The 23873-nt window shown below is 35.4% G+C and overlaps 1 protein-coding gene across 2 annotated transcripts in view; it reads right to left on the bottom strand.

The window, feature by feature from the left end:
* LOC110461832 (ganglioside GM2 activator-like) overlaps positions 1-23266 on the bottom strand; it is a 51614-nt gene extending 28348 nt beyond the window's left edge. Inside the window, exons 1-3 of one of the 2 annotated variants that reach the window (XM_021515518.1) lie at positions 22857-23266; positions 10458-10662; positions 1558-1741 (exon numbers count right to left, since the gene is read on the bottom strand). In XM_021515518.1, coding sequence (XP_021371193.1) covers positions 1558-1741; positions 10458-10662; positions 22857-22986 — 519 coding nt within the window. In that variant the 5' untranslated portion in view covers positions 22987-23266. The remainder of the gene's footprint in view (positions 1-1557; positions 1742-10457; positions 10663-22856) is intronic. The other variant, XM_021515519.1, reaches the window with a different exon arrangement.
* Positions 23267-23873: the final 607 nt, after the last annotated feature.

Here is a 23873-nt window from a genome sequence, read left to right as displayed (position 1 = left end):
CGTGGCCTATAAACCATCAGATTACTGTACAATAACGACACGTGGTCTATAAACCATCATATCACTGTACAATAACTGCACGTGGCCTAAACACCATCAGATCACTGTACAATAACGACACGTGGCCTATAAACCATCAGATCACTTTACAATAACGACATGTGGCTTTTAAACCATCAGATCACATAATTGTATGTATTATGTTCATCATTTTGATACGTAACAAAAAGAACATTGAAACGAAATTACCAAGGAAAATAGAGCATGATTCGTGCCTTCCCGGGCCTCGAACTCGCGATCTAAGACCCTATCTAGCTGATGAATACCGATGAGTCTGCAACTACACTCACCACAATTATAAGTTTTATCTGTACAAAAACTGCCGAAAGTGATTTGTTATAAGTTTTATCTGTACACAAATTGCCGAAAGTGATTTGTTATAAGTTTTATCTGTACACAAATTGCCGAAAGTGATGTGTTATAAGTTTTATCTGTACACAAACTGCCGAAAGTGATGTGTTATAAGTTGTATCTGTACACAAACTGCCGAAAGTGATGTGTTATAAGTTGTATCTGTACACAAACTACGGTCACCAAGATTATAAGTTTTATCTGTACACAAACTGCCGAAAGTGATGTGTTATACGTTTTATCTGTACACAAACTGCCGAAAGTGTTGTTTTATAAGTTTTATCTGTACACAAACTGCCGAAAGTGATGTGTTATAAGTTTTATCTGTACACAAACTGCCGAAAGTGATGTGTTATACGTTTTATCTGTACACAAACTGCCGAAAGTGATGTGTTATAAGTTTTATCTGTACACAAACTGCCGAAAGTGATGTGTTATAAGTTTTATCTGTACACAAACTGCCGAAAGTGATGTGTTATAAGTTTTATCTGTACACAAACTGCCGAAAGTGATGTGTTATAAGTTTTATCTGTACACAAACTGCCGAAAGTGATGTGTTATAAGTTTTATCTGTACACAAACTGCCGAAAGTGATGTGTTATAAGTTTTATCTGTACACAAATTGCCGAAAGTGATGTGTTATAAGTTTTATCTGTACACAAATTGCCGAAAGTGATGTGTTATAAGTTTTATCTGTACACAAACTGCCGAAAGTGATGTGTTATAAGTTTTATCTGTACACAAACTGCCGAAAGTGATGTGTTATAAGTTTTATCTTTACACAAACTGCCGAAAGTGATGTGTTATAAGTTTTATCTGTACACAAATTGCCGAAAGTGATGTGTTATAAGTTGTATCTGTACACAAATTGCCGAAAGTGATGTGTTATAAGTTTTATCTGTACACAAACTGCCGAAAGTGATGTGGTATAAGTTGCTTTAAGGGCAGTAAGATTTTTCTTCCATTTATCAGTCGGCTTTTTTGTGTGCGGCTTCACGTCACGCCGTTTCCGGTCTCTTCTGCTACTTACTTCCGGTTTTATGTGGACACGCCCAGATGTACATTAAAACTATTTATATGCTGCAAAATTAAGAATAAGAATCGTACACTTAATAAAGAAGAATAAGTAAAAAAGTATATGCTTACTCTTACTTTGACAAAAGCTCCAGCAAATCCTCCTATTTTGGGAATATTTAAAGCCAGATCTTTAAAAGTAAACTCGCCGGCTTGGAATGGACAATGACACTGAATATTGAAATTACGTAACCGCTTCGGACAACGCTGTCTTCTTTCAAAAGTCTCTAAGTTTGCACAAATATTATCGTAGGTACTGAAATAGAAAAAAACAAAGGCGATTGAAGAAAAGATTAAATTAAAAAAATGGTATATTATCAACATGAGATACCGAAGTGTTGAATCGGACTTGGTAAAGGAACGTACTATTGTAGGATTATTTTACTACGCAATATATAGATTATAGCGATACGTATTGAAGAGAGCCGAGGAATGTGGATTTTTCTCTCTCAAATGAGTCCTGTTTGTGTTGGTAACAAACAGGAACATAATTGTTGCATATCATAAAATAATCAATCCTCTTTGATCCGTATGTTCATAACTGCAATGCTGCGAGTATCATATAAAACATAATTAAGTTGCCTACCTACTAATCCTGTTTCAGTAATTGAAAATAACCGAATTGTGACACTGATATCACAATACGTATTGAATTCTGAGTATAGTGTATCGTGAAAACTGTTTTTATAGACCGTTGTATCGCGTCAAGTAAGAGAAGCGGTTGCTCACACCCAGGTGTTCGATGTGATTGTGTGTGGCGCAGTAGAGGGCGGGGAGAGGTGGTTAGGAGATAAATACATGGAGACACAACCTCTTTAGCCGAATGATTTATAGAGCGGTGTAGTCTGTTGTCGTCTTTGGTGCCGGTTACTATCCTTATCGCCTACTTTGGTCTCGCACAACCGGGCGGGGTCACTCGAACGTTTGTGCACCCTAATAGCTAATAGAATATAATTACAGGTATCGAAATCCCCCTGTTCCTTTTAATTATAGGAATGACTATTAAAGTCCAATAAAGGTCGGCTTCGTCTGAGTATTTTATGTGTTCAAGGTGACAAAAAGTTGACGTCATACGTACGTAAACATTAGTTATATCTCTATCCGTCTGTTTAGAAAGCACACCACAGCAATTCACTTAAATGTTTTATCAACTACTTCCGGCTAGTCACGTGCTTTATATGCGAGGTGGAAGAGTAACCAGCAAAAATCTCTGTGTATTTAGTTATGCTTAAATTGAACAGTATATTGTTTGTTAAGCTCATTAGACGGTCAAGCTACACTCGTCCGTAAATACCCGGGGGTATACAGGCATTTGTTCTAGTTTACTTGTCGTCAAAAAGTGCCATTTCATCGTCCTACTATTGAACTTTGGTCATGATTTGTCAAATTGTCTATTTTATCAAACCATTTCATTTTGCGACAATTATTTGTTAAATATATTATGAAGATGTAAAATGCTATGTTTTCCTTTGAAGTATGAGTGATATTAAGGACTGGAGACTATTATTAAAGGGGGCACGCTATGGAACAGAGCCCACCATTGTCGATCTTATATAGACTATACAAGGAATGTCTTCGCCTCCATATTATCGACAAATATAGAAATTGTTGGGAGGTTTCCGACATACGAACTATTAGATGTATATAATAAGTAATATCCCTTTGTTTGCTTAAACATCCTCGATCTGCCAAGCGACTTTTACTTTCTCTACCAGGAGGTTTGTATACTGAAGCTGAATAGAATAACGATTTTAAGTACAATTTAAGTACGGTGTGTCTGCACACTTAAATAGGCCTCCAGTCAAAGCGTTCAAATGTAGTTGTAACTTGGCGTTTGAATTATTATTTTTGAACAAAATGTTATGTGCAAATGATTTGGAATGCCAGTTAGGGACATGATGTATGTGTCTAGAGATACACGTATACAATACCAGTCGGTGTGTAGAAGTCTAGAGATACACGTATACAATACCAGTCGGTGTGTAGAAGTCTAGAGATACACGTATACAATACCAGTCGGTGTGTAGAAGTCTAGAGATACACGTATACAATACCAGTCGGTGTGTAGAAGTCTAGAGATACACGTATACAATACCAGTCGGTGTGTAGAAGTCTAGAGATACACGTATACAATACCAGTCGGTGTGTAGAAGTCTAGAGATACACGTATACAATACCAGTCGGTGTGTAGAAGTCTAGAGATACACGTATACAATACCAGTCGGTGTGTAGAAGTCTAGAGATACACGTATACAATACCAGTCGGTGTGTAGAAGTCTAGAGATACACGTATACAATACCAGTCGGTGTGTAGAAGTCTAGAGATACACGTATACAATACCAGTCGGTGTGTAGAAGTCTAGAGATACACGTATACAATACCAGTCGGTGTGTAGAAGTCTAGAGATACACGTATACAATACCAGTCGGTGTGTAGAAGTCTAGAGATACACGTATACAATACCAGTCGGTGTGTAGAAGTCTAGAGATACACGTATACAATACCAGTCGGTGTGTAGAAGTCTAGAGATACACGTATACAATACCAGTCGGTGTGTAGAAGTCTAGAGATACACGTATACAATACCAGTCGGTGTGTAGAAGTCTAGAGATACACGTATACAATACCAGTCGGTGTGTAGAAGTCTAGAGATACACGTATACAATACCAGTCGGTGTGTAGAAGTCTAGAGATACACGTATACAATACCAGTCGGTGTGTAGAAGTCTAGAGATACACGTATACAATACCAGTCGGTGTGTAGAAGTCTAGAGATACACGTATACAATACCAGTCGGTGTGTAGAAGTCTAGAGATACACGTATACAATACCAGTCGGTGTGTAGAAGTCTAGAGATACACGTATACAATACCAGTCGGTGTGTAGAAGTCTAGAGATACACGTATACAATACCAGTCGGTGTGTAGAAGTCTAGAGATACACGTATACAATACCAGTCGGTGTGTAGAAGTCTAGAGATACACGTATACAATACCAGTCGGTGTGTAGAAGTCTAGAGATACACGTATACAATACCAGTCGGTGTGTAGAAGTCTAGAGATACACGTATACAATACCAGTCGGTGTGTAGAAGTCTAGAGATACACGTATACAATACCAGTCGGGGTTTAGAAGTAAATGTGTGTTTCAAACACATACGCTATAACTAGTTTGAAGAAATATTGCTTGATCGACGTCATAATATACCAACTTATTAAGGTCTGATTACAGTTGTTAAACTACGTCTCATTACGATCGGTATACTTTGTTTGTTTGTGTTTTACGTCCTATTAACAGCTGTGGTCATTTAAACGAGCCAGGTTTGGTGGTGGAGGAAAGTCGGAGTTCCCGGAGAAAAAACACCGACCTACAGCCAGTAGCTGGCGACTGTCCCACGTAGGCCACAAACCCGCGACCCAGGGGTGGAGGGCTAGTGGAAGCAGAATGTCGGACGTCTTTACCGTGAAGAAAATAAAAAAACCATAGATATAATGGTCGTAGATATAGACACATTGATATAATGGTCGTAGGAATAGACACATTGATATAACTGTCGTAGGGATAGACTCATTGATATAATGGTCGTCGTAATAGACACATTGATATAATGGTCGTAGTAATAGACACAATGATATAATGGTCGTAGTAATAGACACATTGCTATAATGGTCGTAGGAATAGACACATTGATATAATGGCCGTAGGAATAGACACAATGATATAATGGTCGTAGGAATAGAAACATTGATATAATGGTCATAGGAATAGACACATTGATATAACTGTCGTAGGGATAGACACATTGATATAATGGTCGTCGTAATAGACACATGGATATAACTGTCGTAGGAATAGACACATAGATATAATGGTCGTAGTAATAGACACATTGATATAATGGTTGTAGGAATAGACACAATGATATAATGGTCGTAGATATAGACACAATGATATAACGGTCGTAGATATAGACACATTGATATAATGGTCGTAGTAATAGACACAATGATATAATGGTTGTAGGAATAGACACAATGATATAATGGTCGTTGATATAGACACATTGATATAATGGTAGTAGGAATAGACACATTGATATAATGGTCGTAGGAAAAGACACATTGATATAATGGTCGTAGTAATAGACACAATGATATAATGGTCGTAGGAATAGAAACATTGATATAATGGTCATAGGAATAGACACATTGATATAACTGTCGTAGGGATAGACACATTGATATAATGGTCGTCGTAATAGACACATTGATATAACTGTCGTAGGAATAGACACATAGATATAATGGTCGTAGTAATAGACACATTGATATAATGGTCGTAGAAATAGACACATTGCTATAATGGTCGTAGGAATAGACACAATGCTATAATGGTCGTAGGAATAGACACATTGATATAGTGGTCGTAGGAATAGACACAATGATATAATGGTTGTAGTAATAGACACATTGATATAATGGTCGTAGGAATACACACAATGATATAATGGTCGTAGGAATAGACACAAGGATATAATGGTCGTAGGAATAGACACAATGATATAATGGTTGTAGGAATAGACACATAGATATAATGGTCGTAGGAATAGACAATTGATATAATGGTCGTAGTAATAGACACATTGATACAATGGTCGTAGCAATAGACACAATGATATAATGGTTGTAGGAATAGACACATAGATATAATGGTCGTAGTAATAGACACATTGATACAATGGTCGTAGCAATAGACACAATGATATAATGGTTGTAGGAATAGACACAATGATATAATGGTCGGTGATATAGACACATTGATATAATGGTCGTAGGAATAGAAACATTGATATAATGGTCGTAGGAATAGACACATAGATATAATGGTCGTAGTAATAGACACATTGATATAATGGTTGTAGGAATAGACACAATGATATAATGGTCGTAGGAATAGACAAATAGATATAATGGTCGTAGGAATAGACACATTGATATAGTGGTCGTAGGAATAGACACATTGATATAATGGTCGAAGGAATAGACACATTGATATAATGGTTGTAGGAATAGACACATTGATATAATGGTCGTAGTAAAAGGCACATTGATATAATGGTCGTAGGAATAGACCCATTGATATAATGGTCGTAGGAATAGACACATTGATATAGTGGTCGTAGGAATAGACACAATGATATAATGGTTGTAGTAATAGACACATTGATATTGTCGGACGTCTTTACCGTGAAGAAAATAAAAAAACCATAGATATAATGGTCGTAGATTTAGACACATTGATATAATGGTCGTAGATATAGACACATTGAAGAAAATAAAAAAACCATAGATATAATGGTCGTAGATTTAGACACATTGATATAATGGTCGTAGATATAGACACAATGATATAATGGTCGTAGGAATAGAAACATTGATATAATGGTCATAGGAATAGACACATTGATATAACTGTCGTAGGGATAGACTCATTGATATAATGGTCGTCGTAATAGACACATTGATATAACTGTCGTAGGAATAGACACATAGATATAATGGTCGTAGGAATAGACAATTGATATAATGGTCGTAGTAATAGACACATTGATACAATGGTCGTAGCAATAGACACAATGATATAATGGTTGTAGGAATAGACACATTGATATAATGGTCGTAGGAAAAGACACATTGATATAATGGTCGTAGTAATAGACACATTGATACAATGGTCGTAGCAATAGACACAATGATATAATGGTTGTAGGAATAGACACATAGATATAATGGTCGTAGTAATAGACACATTGATATAATGGTTGTAGGAATAGACACATTGATATAATGGTCGTAGTAAAAGGCACATTGATATAATGGTCGTAGGAATAGACCCATTGATATAATGGTCGTAGGAATAGACACATTGATATAATGGTCGTAGGAATAGAAACATTGATATAATGGTCGTAGGAATAGACACATTGATATAACTGTCGTAGGGATAGACACATTGATATAATGGTCGTCGTAATAGACACATTGATATAACTGTCGTAGGAATAGACACATAGATATAATGGTCGTAGGAATAGACACATTGATATAATGGTCGTAGATATAGACACATTGATATGATGGTTGTAGTAATAGACACATTGATATAATGGTCGTAGGAATAGAAACATTGATATAATGGTCATAGGAATAGACACATTGATATAACTGTCGTAGGGATAGACACATTGATATAATGGTCGTCGTAATAGACACATTGATATAACTGTCGTAGGAATAGACACATAGATATAATGGACGTAGGAATAGACACATTGATATAATGGTCGTAGTAATAGACACATTGATATAATGGTCGTAGATATAGACACATTGATATAATGGTCGTAGATATAGACACATTGATATAATGGTCGTAGATATAGACACATTGATATAATGGTCGTAGATATAGACACATTGATATGATGGTCGTAGTAATAGACACATTGATATAATGGTCGTAGTAATAGACACAATGATATAATGGTTGTAGGAATAGACACATTGATATAATGGTCGTAGTAATAGACACAATGATATAATGGTTGTAGGAATAGACACATTGATATAATGGTCGTAGTAATAGACACAATGATATAATGGTCGTAGGAATAGAAACATTGATATAATGGTCATAGGAATAGACACATTGATATAACTGTCGTAGGGATAGACACATTGATATAATGGTCGTCGTAATAGACACATTGACATAACTGTCGTAGGAATAGACACATAGATATAATGGTCGTAGTAATACCCACATTGCTATAATGGTCGTAGGAATAGACACATTGATATAATGTTCGTAGTAATAGACACAATGATATAATGGTTGTAGGAATAGACACATTGATATAATGGTCGTAGTAATAGACACAATGATATAATGGTTGTAGGAATAGACACATTGATATAATGGTCGTAGATATAGACACATAGATATAATGGTCGTAGGAATAGACACATTGATATAATGTTCGTAGTAATAGACACATTGATATAATGGTTGTAGTAATAGACACATTGATATAATGGTCGTAGATATAGACACATTGATATAATGGTCGTAGATATAGACACATTGATATAATGGTCGTAGATATAGACACATTGATATAATGGTCGTAGATATAGACACATTGATATAATGGTCGTAGATATAGGTCGTAGGAATAGACACAATGATATAATGGTTGTAGGAATAGACACATTGATATAATGGTCGTAGTAATAGACACATTGATATAATGGTCGTAGATATAGACACATTGATATAATGGTCGTAGATATAGACACATTGATATAATGGTCGTAGATATAGACACATTGATATAATGGTCGTAGATATAGACACATAGATATAATGGTCGTAGGAATAGACACATTGATATAATGGTCGTAGTAATAGACACAATGATATAATGGTTGTAGGAATAGACACATAGATATAATGGTCGTAGATATAGACACAATGATATAATGGTCGTAGGAATAGACACATTGATATAATGGTCGTAGGAATAGACACATTAATATAATGGTCGTAGGAATAGAAACATAGATATAATGGTCGTAGGAATACACACATTGCTATAATGGTCGTAGGAATAGACAGAATGATATAATTGTCGTAGGAATAGACACATAGAAATAATGGTCGTAGTAATAGACACATTGATATAAGGGTCGTAGATATAGACACATTGATATGAAGGTTGTAGTAATAGACACATTGATATAATGGTCGTAGAATAGATACATTGATATGATGGCAATGATATAATGGTTGTAGGAATAGACACATAGATATAATGGTCGTAGTAATAGACACATAGATATAATGGTCGTAGTAATACCCACATTGCTATAATGGTCGTAGGAATAGACACAATGATATAATGGCTGTAGGAATAGACACATTGATATAATGGTCGGAGGAATAGACACATTGATATAATGGTCGTAGGAATAGACACATAGATATAATGGTCTTAGGAATAGACACAATGATATAATGGTCGTAGGAATGGACACATTAATATAATGGTCGTAGGAATAGACAAAATGATATAATGGTCGTAGTAATAGACACATTGATATAATGGTCGTAGGAATAGACACAATGATATAATGGTCATAGGAATAGACACAATGATATAATGGTCGTAGTAATAGACACATTGATATAATGGTCGTAGTAATAGACACAATTATATAATGGTCGTAGGAATAGACACAATGATATAATGGTCGTAGGAATAGACAAATAGATATAATGGTCGTAGGAATAGACACATTGATATAATGGTCATAGTAATAGACACATTGATATAATGGTCGTAGGAATAGACACATAGATATAATGGTCGTAGGAATAGACCCATTAATATAATGGTCGTAGGAATAGACACAATGATATAATGGTCGTAGGAATAGACATATGTGACAGACTATTTGAAATAAGGAAATGTTGTTGCTGTATACATGACCAGATTTATTACTCGCTCATGTATTGGACTGAATCGATTTCGAGTTAAAAGATAATCGTCATATAAAGACATTTCGAATTAGAAGTCAACCTGAACAAGAATATCTCAAATGGATATCAGATTGAAAACAAAACGTCTTCAAGTGGGCGCTTACAATATACGCTTCAAAGCGCGAGATAAGACAGTTTAACATATAACTGAAATATATATCCTATGGAATTGAACCAATTAAAGTTCGTCTTAATTCATGTGTGCTAGTTCGAGATAAGAAAGATTGTGATAAAGGCGAAGAACGATAATTCTAAGTCATTAAAATTAACTTTAATTATTTAAGTTATTAAAACTGGATTATATAATATTTCTTCAATAAACTGTATGATTGAACTTTAATTTTAATAACACTGTGTTATACTACTTACCATGAACCTATGTGGCTATCAAAGCACGGTACTAGAAAGGCAATACCAATAAAGTATTTTTTAACTTCCAGTTTTATAGAAATCCTCCGGGGAAGGTCGTGGGAGATATTCCCCGCCATGCTCACATACAATGTCCCGGGGGTAATAATTGGGATGGGGTTGGCCTGGAAATCGTAGAAAAAAATCGGCCGGTTAGGATTTTTACCTGTAAATTGAAAAAAAAGATGTATTAGAATAAATATAGTACCATGCAAATATTAAAGAATAACAGGGATACTTAAAAACTGTTTGCATCCCGTAAAGGTGGGTTTTGACGACCTAGCTAACTCGGGTAGTGTTGTTCTGAATTGCAGCTAAACCAGCCTTGTGCCACTAAATCGGGTCGGTTTCACAAACCCGTTTCAAAGCTTAAAGTTATCCAGAGTAGACGGAAGCGCAAGTAAGGAAAGCTTGAAAACTTAACAAAACGGTTTAAGTTACTTTTAATTGCTCTCAAATTGGGAGATACATGTAACTTCAGTAAACTTTATATTCATACAAATCTAGTGTAGAGGTTGTCCATTTAGCTATCTGTGAGGTTTCATTTGCGGAATTTACTGATACCACAGAAACAAATACTCAAAAATGCAAAATAAGTTATTTCTGAATCATATGTCCATAACTTCATAGAACGTTCAGTTAATCAATCTGTTAGACCTGACACAATGATGTTTCTCCAATGATATCATGTACACATGCAAAATAAACTACAGTTTACAATACCACATCATGGGGTTTGTTTACAATACCACATTATGGGGTTTGTTTACAATACCACATTATGGGATTTGGATTTGTGTCTTGTTTCACTTCCATAAACTTGCCTACGTATTGACAGTTTCCTATTGTTCCATTAGGTATGAGTCTTTATCAATGTCCTCCCACGTTGCATGCATCTCTAACTGCCAGGCAATTTAAGTACTTTTAAACCACACTGGACCATGGTAAACCATGGTTAAATATGGCTGTACAACCTTAATTGGTTTCACATCACCTAACCAAGTTCAACCCGTAGTTTGACTTTTTCGTTTAGTGGCTAACAATGGCCTTTCCCTGCTGTGACAATGGTTTAACTATGCTGTAACTATGATCAAACAATAGGTGACTATGCTTTTGAACATTAACCATGGTTAAACCACGGTCAGTCGTGTGATAGAATGGTTCGATTACATCTATCTACACCCCCTCCATCATTATTAACCCCGCACTCCACCATCGAAGGTTGGGTTGTCTTTTGTGTGTCCATAGGCGGGGGGCAATCTGTGTGACTGTTCTTGATTTTTGACTCCTTATCCGAGTTTAAATGCACATAGTAAAATCTGTTATGTTTAAAATAAATGTAACATTTGCCTTTTCTTTAACCATTGAATTAATACTGGAAAGCGATATGGTAAAGAGATATTGATAATAATGATGTTTGATCCCATATATATCGGGTATTGGTTCCGTGACCTAAAGAAAAATGCTCTACTTCAGTATCTGATAATTCAGTATACCGTGCCGTGTGGAAAAGACGGAGCACGTGTAGCCACCACAGAACAGGCAATACACGTGTATCAGAGGAAGCACACAGGAGCACGTGTAGCCACCACAGAACAGGCAATACACGTGTATCAGAGAAAGCACACAGGAGTACGTGCACGTGACTGCAATGGTCTGGTATCTTAGAACCACCTGGCACAACCAGAACGGAAATGCTCTCTAAGCATGCGCAGCTATTAAAATCGCTAACAGGTGGTGTATGTGGTAGGTCGTCATTCCTTACCATGGGGGTCCGCGTGGGCATGTATGATAACCCGAACCACGATGAAAATACCCAATTTCCATACCATATTCATACTTGAACCTATTATCTATATTTTATTATGCATTAAATTGTTGAATATGAATATGGAAACGTGAGCATCTGTTCATACAAATTGACACGTCACTTCATAAATCAAATTCAGGTGTTTACATGGCTGTATTATGTATGTATGCATTATACTGCAGAAATACATCTAGGACGTATATCTGATAGCCGTACTCGCCTTATCTTTGATGTCAGTGTACTACTTATAATACTAAGCACGGACCTGTTAACGAGTCTGAACGTACGGTGCTTCCCAAGCAGGGGATATTCTTAACAATATCTCTAAAAAATGTTTATTTCATAAATAATAAAAATCCACAAAAAATCTAATACTCACTGTTAAATATATCGACATATAAAGATAATTCTAACAATGGAGGTTAAAGATGGATAATTTCCAAAAAGGTTCACAGTTAAATCTTATTTAAAAGAAAATTGCAAGTATAACTAAAATGTAACAAGTATACACACTGAAGTATTATCTTATGTTTTACCGAGGAAAAGTAGCATGCAATCTGCATCACGTGATCATAGCGCCATGCTTGATGTTTTTTTATTTTACAAATCAACTCTTGGTTTTTAGAGTTATAGAAATCTATAGGATAATGAAATTAATAGGTTTTTATTGAACACAACATGTATTCACTCGTATGACATAATACCTCCATAGTTCCACAATGAATGTATATGGTATTCAAGGAGCAACCATTTGATAAACTATATCCTGTACTCTCCAAAAAAAAAATTGGGTGATCAATAACTTCGAGATATCTTATATGAAAATATCCGGTTAAATGTCCTGACGTCACAAACATATAACCGTGACGTCACACGGTAACATTGCACGCAGGGTGAATGACTGAATATGACTTACGCCTTAAAGTATGAACAACGCACCAGAAATATGTGGATAACAAATAACAGGTGCCCGAACCACACCGAATGTAAAATGGCTAACAACATAAATACCACTTCCGGTGACTTGAACGCATGTCCACATTTAAGGCACACCTAAGTCAAACAAACGCTTTAATTAATAGGAAAAATGAAGGAGTTTCATTAATGAATATCAGGTTTTGAAAATACGATGATTCACATTTATGTAAGTAGACACGAACAACTCGGAATGTAATCAACGAATTCTCTGAATGTTACCTTTTCATATAGTGGAATTTCTCAAACGAAACGCTATCTGATCTTAGTTATTGTTTCCGAAAGCAGATCCAGTTCGTCGTCATAATAGGACTTTCATGTCTAGCATTGTAGAAAGGTTATACAAATCGCTCGTTCTCTGCTAATTTGTCTTGTAGATAGCCGTTTATCCTGGGTGGGCTGGTGAAAACCTCGTCCAATATATTATAAGGTAAATGTGTTCTGTAACGATGATGGATGTCGAGATGGGTTGGACGACTCACAACAAACCACGGAGTTCACATATCGCTGGCTTTGATGAATCTATATTATTCTCTCCTAACGAAACAAGGTAGGAACCCTCAACACTGACTGAGAACAAAAATATGTATACCATATGAAAACAGTTTAAATTCATTATCCTACGGTGCGTAGTGTAATACAAGGATTTGAAATATTCTTATGAAACAAAATATGTCATGAAAGATTGCCAAATTATTCAAACAATGTTTTTTTCACTGCAACTGATGGATTTTTTAACGCACCTTTATTGGTTTTGTTGAGACAATGCCAGTCCAAGTTACCAGCGGTGAGGTATTGGGTCGACTGTCGTACTGGGTAAGATCAAGTGTTGTTGGGTGTACTTTCCCACTCGAAGGAAGCATTTTATCTTTTTGTTGCAAAAAGTTTTCATTCCGATAATTTTGTGACGGAAAACTTTTGAAGTAAATGAAGATGTATGTTTTCGTATAACATCAACCGCTGAATCCAATATCTAATATACATATATATATATATACAGTATAAATGCGAAAATAGACACTCACGTAAACAAAATGCACGGAAGCAATACTTAAGCTGAGCAACTAAATTGTTCCTGAAAATCAAGTGGTCTGAAGTATTAATGAAAACTATATCATTGGAAGTATATGATTAAGGTAATGTTAAGAGCTCCTGAAACAAATTGACTGGAAGTTCTTGATTGACTGAAAATATTCGTGACCACTTTTGTACCTGATTTTTTTGTCAAAAATAAAAGCGACTGAAAGTTTTCGAGAATACTTAGTGACTAAACGTATTTGTGAAAATTAAGCGAGTGGAAGTTTTCGAGAATACTTAGTGACTAAACGTATTTGTGATAATTAAGCGAGTGGAAGTTTTGAGAATACTTAGTGACTAATGGTATTTGTGAAAATTAAGCGAGTGGAAGTTTTCGAGAATACTAAGTGACTAAACGTATTTGTGAAAATTAAGCGAGTGGAAGTTTTCCTTAAATTTCAGTGACTGGGAGAATTTGCAGGAATAGTTATGAAGTCTAGGTTCTTTCTCAGCAATGAAATACTATGTAACAAAATTGTTAGTTTATTCCTTACGTTCTTATAACTGCAATACGATCTCAATCTGATGAAAATTAACACGCATTATGTCAGTCTCAAAAGTTATTGCGGTTTTCTGGAAGCGACTTTACGTTAAACATGCCTACAGGAAGTGTAGTTCCTAAGCCTTTCATTCCCTGCCAGGATTGTTCACGTCTTGATCCTCCAGACAAACATAATGACGGCATAATTGAATCTTACAATTGCACATTTACATGTATAATCGTAAGCTGATAGGTTGTTTTAGTAATTGTTACATCTGCTTGTGTACTTTAGTTCAAAAGATATTTAATCAGACAACTGTTCCGTTTGCCAATTGCCTATGAATACTGTTATTTCATATTTTAACACTTGATGCGATGTGATGTTTTCGAATTCTTCATATTCTAACATCGTTTGTTTTGCTTTTGAATGTAAGAAGCATATATTAAATGTAAGAAGCATATATTAAATGTAAGAAGCATATATTAAAAATGAAACAAAAAGACAAGTACTACATTGGGTTCATATATATATATGAAAACATTAAGAGCTATATGAAATTACTGTTTGTTTAATCTCAATTTCATGCAGTGCTAACTCTTTACATATTGTGGTGTTGGATTCGCTCTTAATCTTTCCATTTTGATTTGAAAACTGTGCATAAGTGATGACAAATGGGAAACAATCGGCAATGAACATGTATATCCATCATAACCAGACCGACATCAGACATATACACGATGGCTTCGTATGTCATTGTGGAACTTATCGACGACAGAAACGACTCAAATCTTATAGAATATGTTTTAAATAGTTCCATTGAAATATATTTTAAATATATTAGACAAATACTCCTCTGCAATGTTTTTAAACATCACCAACACCAGCAATTGAAACCAACGGGACGCCCGAGCAAAAGTAAGTAACAAGGAATAGATCAACAGCAAAGTGCGAAATTTGAAGTTGATACGAAATGGCAACTGAAAAGATACAACGAGAACAAAAGGAAAGAAAGTGCTTCACACACAAATCCGCAGTCAAAACTAGGTCCCGAACCGTAAAACTGTTTCCGGTAATGAAACTTTAAATAAAATGACGCCATATGTGATACAGAATAAAATGGAAAGTCATCTATAAACTTGATGAGATTCCTGGAAACATCACTTTATATGGACGTATGTTCACGCATGCAGAGAAAACACAGTGATACCGAAGCCGGAGAAATAACAACAGTGAAATAGTATACAAAAACTTATGTAGATGAGGTAAATATCACATACTTATACTACAAAGCATATAATCAAATACAACTATGGTTAAACTATAGCGAAGTGATGGCAATAAAAAATTAGTATCAACATGTTAGTATCTAAGTTTAAAACGTATCCGTTGACCAGCTTCTCGAACTGATACATCCAGTAAAACTTAAGACATGAATGTGAACATGTTAAGTTTTCTATAATGAACTAATCCGACTTAGGGTAACACCTAACCAAAAGGACAGACAACAAGAACTAGTATTGCAATAAAGGCAATGGACATGCAAAAATTCAAAAATAGATAATATTGCGACCGAAGAAGAAGGGAAAGCAACATAAGTGTACAATTTAATTACACATCGAATCGACGTTAATGTTTAAGGTTATTTCTTAGGATTAAAATCACGATCTCACCGAAACCAAAGGAAGGAAAGAGCAAAATTGATAGAGATTCTCTTTCTAAAATGTTCGAAATTCTCGGAATATTATCTCCTTAAATAACAGAAACAGCATACATCTTACTCAAAGCAGGAGCTTGGAATGAGCATCACTTTAAAGCATGATGGCACCGAAAAGCAACATTGAGTACGTGTACAATTAGGTGGTAGATATCCTATCATTAAATCTGTATCCCCATATCACGTCATGAATAATTAAATATCAATAGATCGAGGTCTATAACAACAAATACGTGAGTCCTGTTGAGGCTCCGCAGTAAATTGCACTTAATGTGGCGACTAAAGACGACTGCAATATCAAAGGAGAAAAGAATAGATAAATCGTATTACGATACACTACAAATGTCCAGCTGTTTTCTTGCTCGATAATTAATTTGGAAAGTTGAATAAAAAGAACCCTTTAAATGTGCAGCTTTATTGGGTGACGAGCCACTATCTCTGGGTGGTCTGTTCTAGTATTGCTTTACACTCCATCCTATTTGCATATACTTTAGTGCGAGATCCATGGTGTAACCAGGGTTGCTCATTGAGGAAGTGGGCACAGCCCCCTCCCTCGCTTACCTCCATCACTCTCTTTGAAGGTAGAGAGCATCTTAACTAAATCGAAGCACGTGCAGAAGAAAGAAGGCTATGAAGAGCATTGACCCCACGTCAATCAACCCTGTGTGGTATACTGGAGAAAAATTGGGGTTTTGTATTTAAATGAAAAAAAGAGGCAATTTAACGGCATACTTTAATTCTGAATGTTTGAGGTTAGGTAAACCTCTAGTAGAGTATTTGAGAGGGTAGTGGAGGTACTAACCAGTCTGTCACAGGTGGTGATCCCACCTGGCTATGGTCCGGGGCAAATCTAGTAAGAGTAACTTACGGTCAAATATGATAATGTCACGCACTTTCAACTGGGAGGCTCTTCACGAGGGGGACATTCAGTCTAATGTCGCAGTTAATCTCTATCCAGTATGTTCTTCCGTATAAACATACGTGTATATTTGTTTGCAAAATATGTTGAATGCCAAACCCACAATTACATTCGATATGTTTATGAATGCATCAGACCTTTGGGCAATAATTATCTGTTCAACGTTTAGATAGATAGTATAAAGATCATATCATATTCGCTTAATATGTATATCTGTTGCAAATGTAAATGATTAATATGTCGGGACGTGACCATGTCCTCGTATTAACAGGAAGAAAGCTTTTCAGTGAGTTATGGGTTGATAGTATTATCGTCATTTTATCGCATGATAATTTGTTAAAGCATTATCGTACACTATTTCAAATAACGCGTCCGGTTCTTAGCTAACTGTCCTCAAAGGTTTTACTCAATGACGTTGTGATTACCACAGAAACAGAAACTAACACAGTTATTTGAATGACGATGTGATTCCTTTCTTCAAAACAAGATTACTGGAGTTTGATCTTTGAGTAAGCATTCCCATTCAAAGTTCTCATAAAAACCAGCAATATCTGACTTCTTCCCAATAAATACAAGTATACCGATGTGTCAACAAAACGATAGTCCGATCTTGAAAAAAAGGTAAAAATAGGGTGAACTATGAGCAAAGGGAAGATGTACATGGATTTCCCAAAACGTACAAGGAGAATAAGACCAGGTGTTCCGGAAAGGCAAGCGTCTTATGTTTCATCAACGACATTCGTCATGTAAATCCTGGTTAAACCCAACTATGTCACGTCCTCATAGCATGGACTTCGGTAGGGACAACCAATAACACAACAAAGAACACTATTAATGAGCAAAATCTAATTTAGTAAAACATCAACCTTCATATTACACGAGGAAATAGAGTAAACCTGATCATGGTCGTCATCAATAAATACGTATCTTCAAAAACCCTATGTTGTTAGTTTGTCCCTCAGCAATTCGACAGCTATCACAGGAGCATCTTGTAGACATAACAGCGGTTAATATATTTTCCAAGAAGTAATTTGCTCCTTCCCAGCCCCATGTGACATGCCAAGGAAGCTTCAAACATTTGGTGTATTGTCAATTGTGTTCAGTTACGAAACATACTTCGACCAAAGGTATGATACTTGCCAGTACTATAGGTACACACTTGAACACCAGGCCTACACCTGTACTAAAGGTAGGATACACACCTGTCTTACATGGTGCGAAATGTACAGGTGCGCATCCTTATGACCTCACATTATAGGTAAAAGCAACTCCCTCCATTATCCTTAACAAAATGTACAATGCGGACAGCGTCAGAAATATCATATTCATGTAGCTCAGCTTTACAGGTAAATATCGTATAACGTCAGTCGTACGTAGAGGATCATCAGTTGTATGAGAATTATCCCATTTTCCATGTCGGATCAGATATACAATGGCCGGTATGTATTTAAGAAGAGGTTTTCACTCAGCACGCGTGTTATGGAGGGCGAAACGGTCACGCACATAACTTTCTTTCATTATAACATCGTTAAGTATTTTCATGAATGAATTGAAAGACAACTCCACAACACCAGAATTGTTTTTCATGAATGAGCGCAAGAACTCCATTTTGTAGTACCTGTAGTAATCAAATCATTTTTTTTTAACAAGACTCATGTCTTAACATTTGCATGAAAACTACCTCTGTCCGAATGTAAAAGGTCTTACCTGAGGACGTGCAGTATAAACACGGTAGTTTATGAATGTGATTTTATTTCCTTTTCTTTTTTTAAAGTAAATCTAATATATTACATAAAATATGATTCTTAAATTTATTAAATATATATGTTTTTTGCTTTTCAAATATAGTTTGCCAGATAGCTATAGTTAGTCATACTATAAAGTTTTTGTCATAAATATTTGGGATGCTGGTTTGTCATCTTTCTTTTTCTATCTATGACCTTTATTTTTCATATTTTGTATTGTAGTTATCTGTTGGTAATCATGTTGTGCTGAGGAGTAAAGGTATATTGAATTCCTCGTTTATCTAAAGACATTCCATTTTTTCCCAATCATTTTAAGTATTATTTTTGGAGAAATTTCCAAACATCCAGCTCCTTCAATGATACACAAGACGATGAGGTTAGACGAATCTCACACTATCGTTGATGGTCTTAACAAGACCACCAGAGCAGAATTTTATTATGTAATTATCGACTTTAGGTTGAATTCTATATGTATAGACTGGTAAGCTGGATGATTGATGCTCAGATAGCAGAGGTTACTGTGGTCTTTCCGAACCCCTTATAAATACTCTGTATTCATCAAATAAAATCAACGATCCTCGGCTGTGTGGAAAGGTTTCGGTATTTATCAAAGTTTGTGCTCTTTTAAACGGCGTCGTTTCTTTCAAGGCAATTTGATATACTCACATGCAAAAGTAAAACTTAATTAAATATACACATTATATTGACGAGGCATAACAAATTAGCTAAATGATTTCTGACATGAATGTCTTTTAAATAAACAACTACCACATTTGACTTTAGGCGAATCATCATTACTCTTGTAGACGTAGAAAAATTAATTCCTTCGTGCCTATGGAAATGTGAAATACATTATGGTGTCTGTTGTTTGGCCACTTATGAAAGCCTATGAGATGCGCGCTCCTGGTAGGTCCATTACAGTGTGTCTCTATCGTATTCTCCGTTAGGTCGAGGTTCTGCACACTGACTTCAAACACATCGATTAAATCTCGGGAATGAATTTATCAAGACCATCAAGACAATAAATCACCTGTTTTCTATCTGTCGCAAAGACAAACGGCCATTTATTTCCTTCAAGTTATTGCATGGACTTTTGGTTGTTTTTAATGTATAGCTTCAGGTTGATTTGACATTTGATATCTCGTTTAGATGTTTTTTCTTTTTCAATGTATGTTTTTATTCTCTTCTTTTTTGCGATATTTCAAATTCCCAAAAACTCCTAAATAACCTGGCTACTGTAAACCGCTAAATTTTCGCCTCCCCAATCGTCACTCTTTGCGGATTCTAAACATAACGATCCAGTATTGAATTCAATATACTATTTAAGAGACTGCATACTAGACAATAAGTTGTCACCGTGTCGATTTCATCCTTAAGTTCAAGGGCAAAATACGCCGAGCAAAACGGGGCAAAACTGTCCGTTAGACAGTATCTCGAATAACGACGGTGGAAATGAATAATCGTATTCCTTATGGTTTTATAAAACCTTTATAAACCTTTAAAATTAAAGCGTTGAAGATTGATGAATTAAACAGTTGTCGCATATATTCGATATAGTCTATCATGTCATAATTGCAATAATTTGTTTCTCAAATGGCACATCTTTTCTTATATTATCGGATAATTTCCTTACGATATGGGTAAGTTTTAGGTATTACTAATTTTGTTTGATACATCACTTTAGAACGACACAATATATATAATCATGTTAAGTACAAAACAAGTTATTGCGAGATTTAAATAATACAAAAAATGTGTCTGTCAGTCTATACGACTGAACAATTCTTGCACTTATTATCAATCTGCGCTCTTCATGCTTATACAATGATATTTCCCATCGATTTTGTGGCAATCCCTCATCACGTTCTAGGAGTGTTTATATCTCGGTGTCGATTCCCGGGAACCCAGACATGTTAAACTCAAGCAGCTTCAACACTTCGCGCTAGTTATCTTTCCTTTCAGAATTTACGCACCGCATCCGTTGCAGAATGCAGCGGGCCTCACTCATAATTGGCTTCAGCAGCCCTCGGTGGTTTAGCAACAGGTGTCTGAATGTGGGTGTTACGAGAGTACGATGGTTATTTGTTTAGATCGACTTAATTATGTTTGTTTTAAGTACTTATGAAAACAACAATTTTTTAACAACATTGACAAAATACGTTGTAATGTTGGGCTAAAAATACAATTCTTCTAGCCTCCGGATTGAGAGTGGTTCGGGTATAACTACTATGCACATGTCGTAAAACACGTTCATTCATAAAACTGAAGTAGAGAGTGAAAAACGTGCTGAAGAGTTCTAAATCGTTTTTTAATCTTCGGATGACGAAAGAAAATAGCGTTGGTCTCCTCCTAAGATGTAGAGGTTGTATGTATACATTGTATACCGGGGCGGATAACCTACCATATTTGGATATAAATCATCACCTCCAAAAACAACAATGACGTGTTATGTGAGATCCCAGTGACATCACAACTTATCACTGTCATCACTGTTGAACTGTTATGAACAACATCAACATTGACACCTATACATTTGTTTTCGGTTATTTGACACAACCTTATGGGTTGTTTTTATTTTTCAAGGTTTAGATTTGAGATAAACACGTTTACAAAAACTATATCGTATTAACTGACAACAAAAACACGTTTGTGAAAAATATAGAAATTTAACAAACAAGATAACTACATATTACAGCTAAATATGAATCTATGTCGATTTTGCAACAATGTGAAACAAATCGGTATACAAATACAATCTCTGTCATCCGAAAAAACGGTAGATGTATACAAACTAATTACCTAATAAAAGCAAAGAATATCCCCTTTTCTAATTTTAATGTGTGTGTATTTATGTTATAAAATGAATTATTTTTACTAAGGTACCTTAGATTCCGTTACTTTAGTAATACAATATACAATTGGAGCTTAACTATTGTATGGTCGTTTTTGGTATTGACTATATAAATTCAAAATCTTTTTAATAATTCGTAAACTGCGTCTGAACAATAGGATTTAAGAAACAAATGGTTTAGTTTCGTATTGAGTTAACGTAATAACACATACGTCTACACTATCAAGTATTGTCGTTAGGAAAATCTCCAAAAGTGTAGTGATTTGTTTTTTAAAATACATCTCGTATTTTCATTTATTATAATTTATAAATATCCAACTTAAAATCATTTATGGCACATAAGAACAAAATAATGTACAAAGTGTACTTAAAACCAAACCGAATATTGAATCTAACTGTAGTAGAAAAAGAAGTTAATCAAGTAACACTAATGTTTTTTCTCACGCGAATCTGTTGATTTATTTTGGCAGGGTAAACTATGGTTAGGGAAGTGTCATAACCTACTGACGAAAGACAAGTTTTCTGTGTGATTTCTGGATTAAATGACTTTCCCCTTAAAACGTATACAATTTAATAGCATTCAAATGGTTATACGTGTACATTCATTTATAAAATATAAATAAATGTTTTCTTGAAAACAGGATGCGATGAAAAGATTTCAAAATCATAAAAATGAATTTTTAGAACCCAATCAAGACAAAATAATTAATTAAAAAGTGATTAAATGGTAGATAAAATGAAGAATGAAGATGAAGGTATGAATGACAAAAATACGAAATGCACTTACCACAGTCTGTGAAACGTAATTCAGGTTTTTCTCTTTTCCTTCTGGCGACGCAAACAGATGCCCCGGCTATTAAAATTAACGCTAGTGGAAGAAAACCCTTCTTCATAATATTGTTATAAAGTAATATCATTTTTGTTATAGCTTGGTATAATTTCGAAAAAATCCATTCACAAAGTTCCTTTGCCTTCTGTAAAGTGAAGGAGCTCCATCTATACTGCTAAGTGGATGAAGAGATAAAAACCTTATATAGATAGAACACCGCTAAATATCTCCAATTAATAATGTGCATATTTTGGCAGGTATGGTTGATACATTTCCGCAGGTATGCATACGCAGTTTTAAACTTGCCATGGAACCCCTACAGATCGTTCTACATTGACAGTTGCCCTTGCCTGGGGTTTATACAGAACTGGGAGTCCCCCATTGAACAAATGTTTAGCAACATTCTAAATCTCTCTGAGACCGCACACGGCGAAACTTGTGAATGTGACGTCACAACTCCCTACCCTTCGGTCGCCTGTTTACCTGGCTTGGGTCGTGCGGCCCACCACTTTCACCAGTTAGCTTCGTATTGGCCAGGTGAGATATTGAGGGAAATCTGAACAGGTTTTTAAGACATTAAACGGATTTAACTGAATACCTCATAACGAAGCGCCTACTCTACCTGTTCACTGTATCATCCACCTCTGTTTTCACATAAAGAGATTATACCAAGCCAGGTATCACTATCTCACGACGAGAGAAACATGGATCTTGTCTCCACATAATATATTTTACGGACCAGTGTTGTATAAAGAAAAGTATATACACCCCATTCTTAACAAGTTATCAATTTTGTAGAGTTGATTGTTATTAATATACCTGCCAGCTTTTTATTCTTTAAAAATTGCAATGCTGCCAAAATTCTAAATCCCCCCATTGGCAGCGTCTATGGTCGGTCATTGGGCACCAGGCATTACTAGCGGTCGGTTCAGACCACACAAGACGTGTTCCTCTCACACACGATGGTCTCTCTAC

This window comes from Mizuhopecten yessoensis, unplaced genomic scaffold (genome assembly GCF_002113885.1).
Source record: "Mizuhopecten yessoensis strain PY_sf001 unplaced genomic scaffold, ASM211388v2 scaffold10687, whole genome shotgun sequence".
Taxonomy (NCBI): domain Eukaryota; kingdom Metazoa; phylum Mollusca; class Bivalvia; order Pectinida; family Pectinidae; genus Mizuhopecten; species Mizuhopecten yessoensis.
This window is presented reverse-complemented; position numbering and strand designations above follow the sequence as displayed.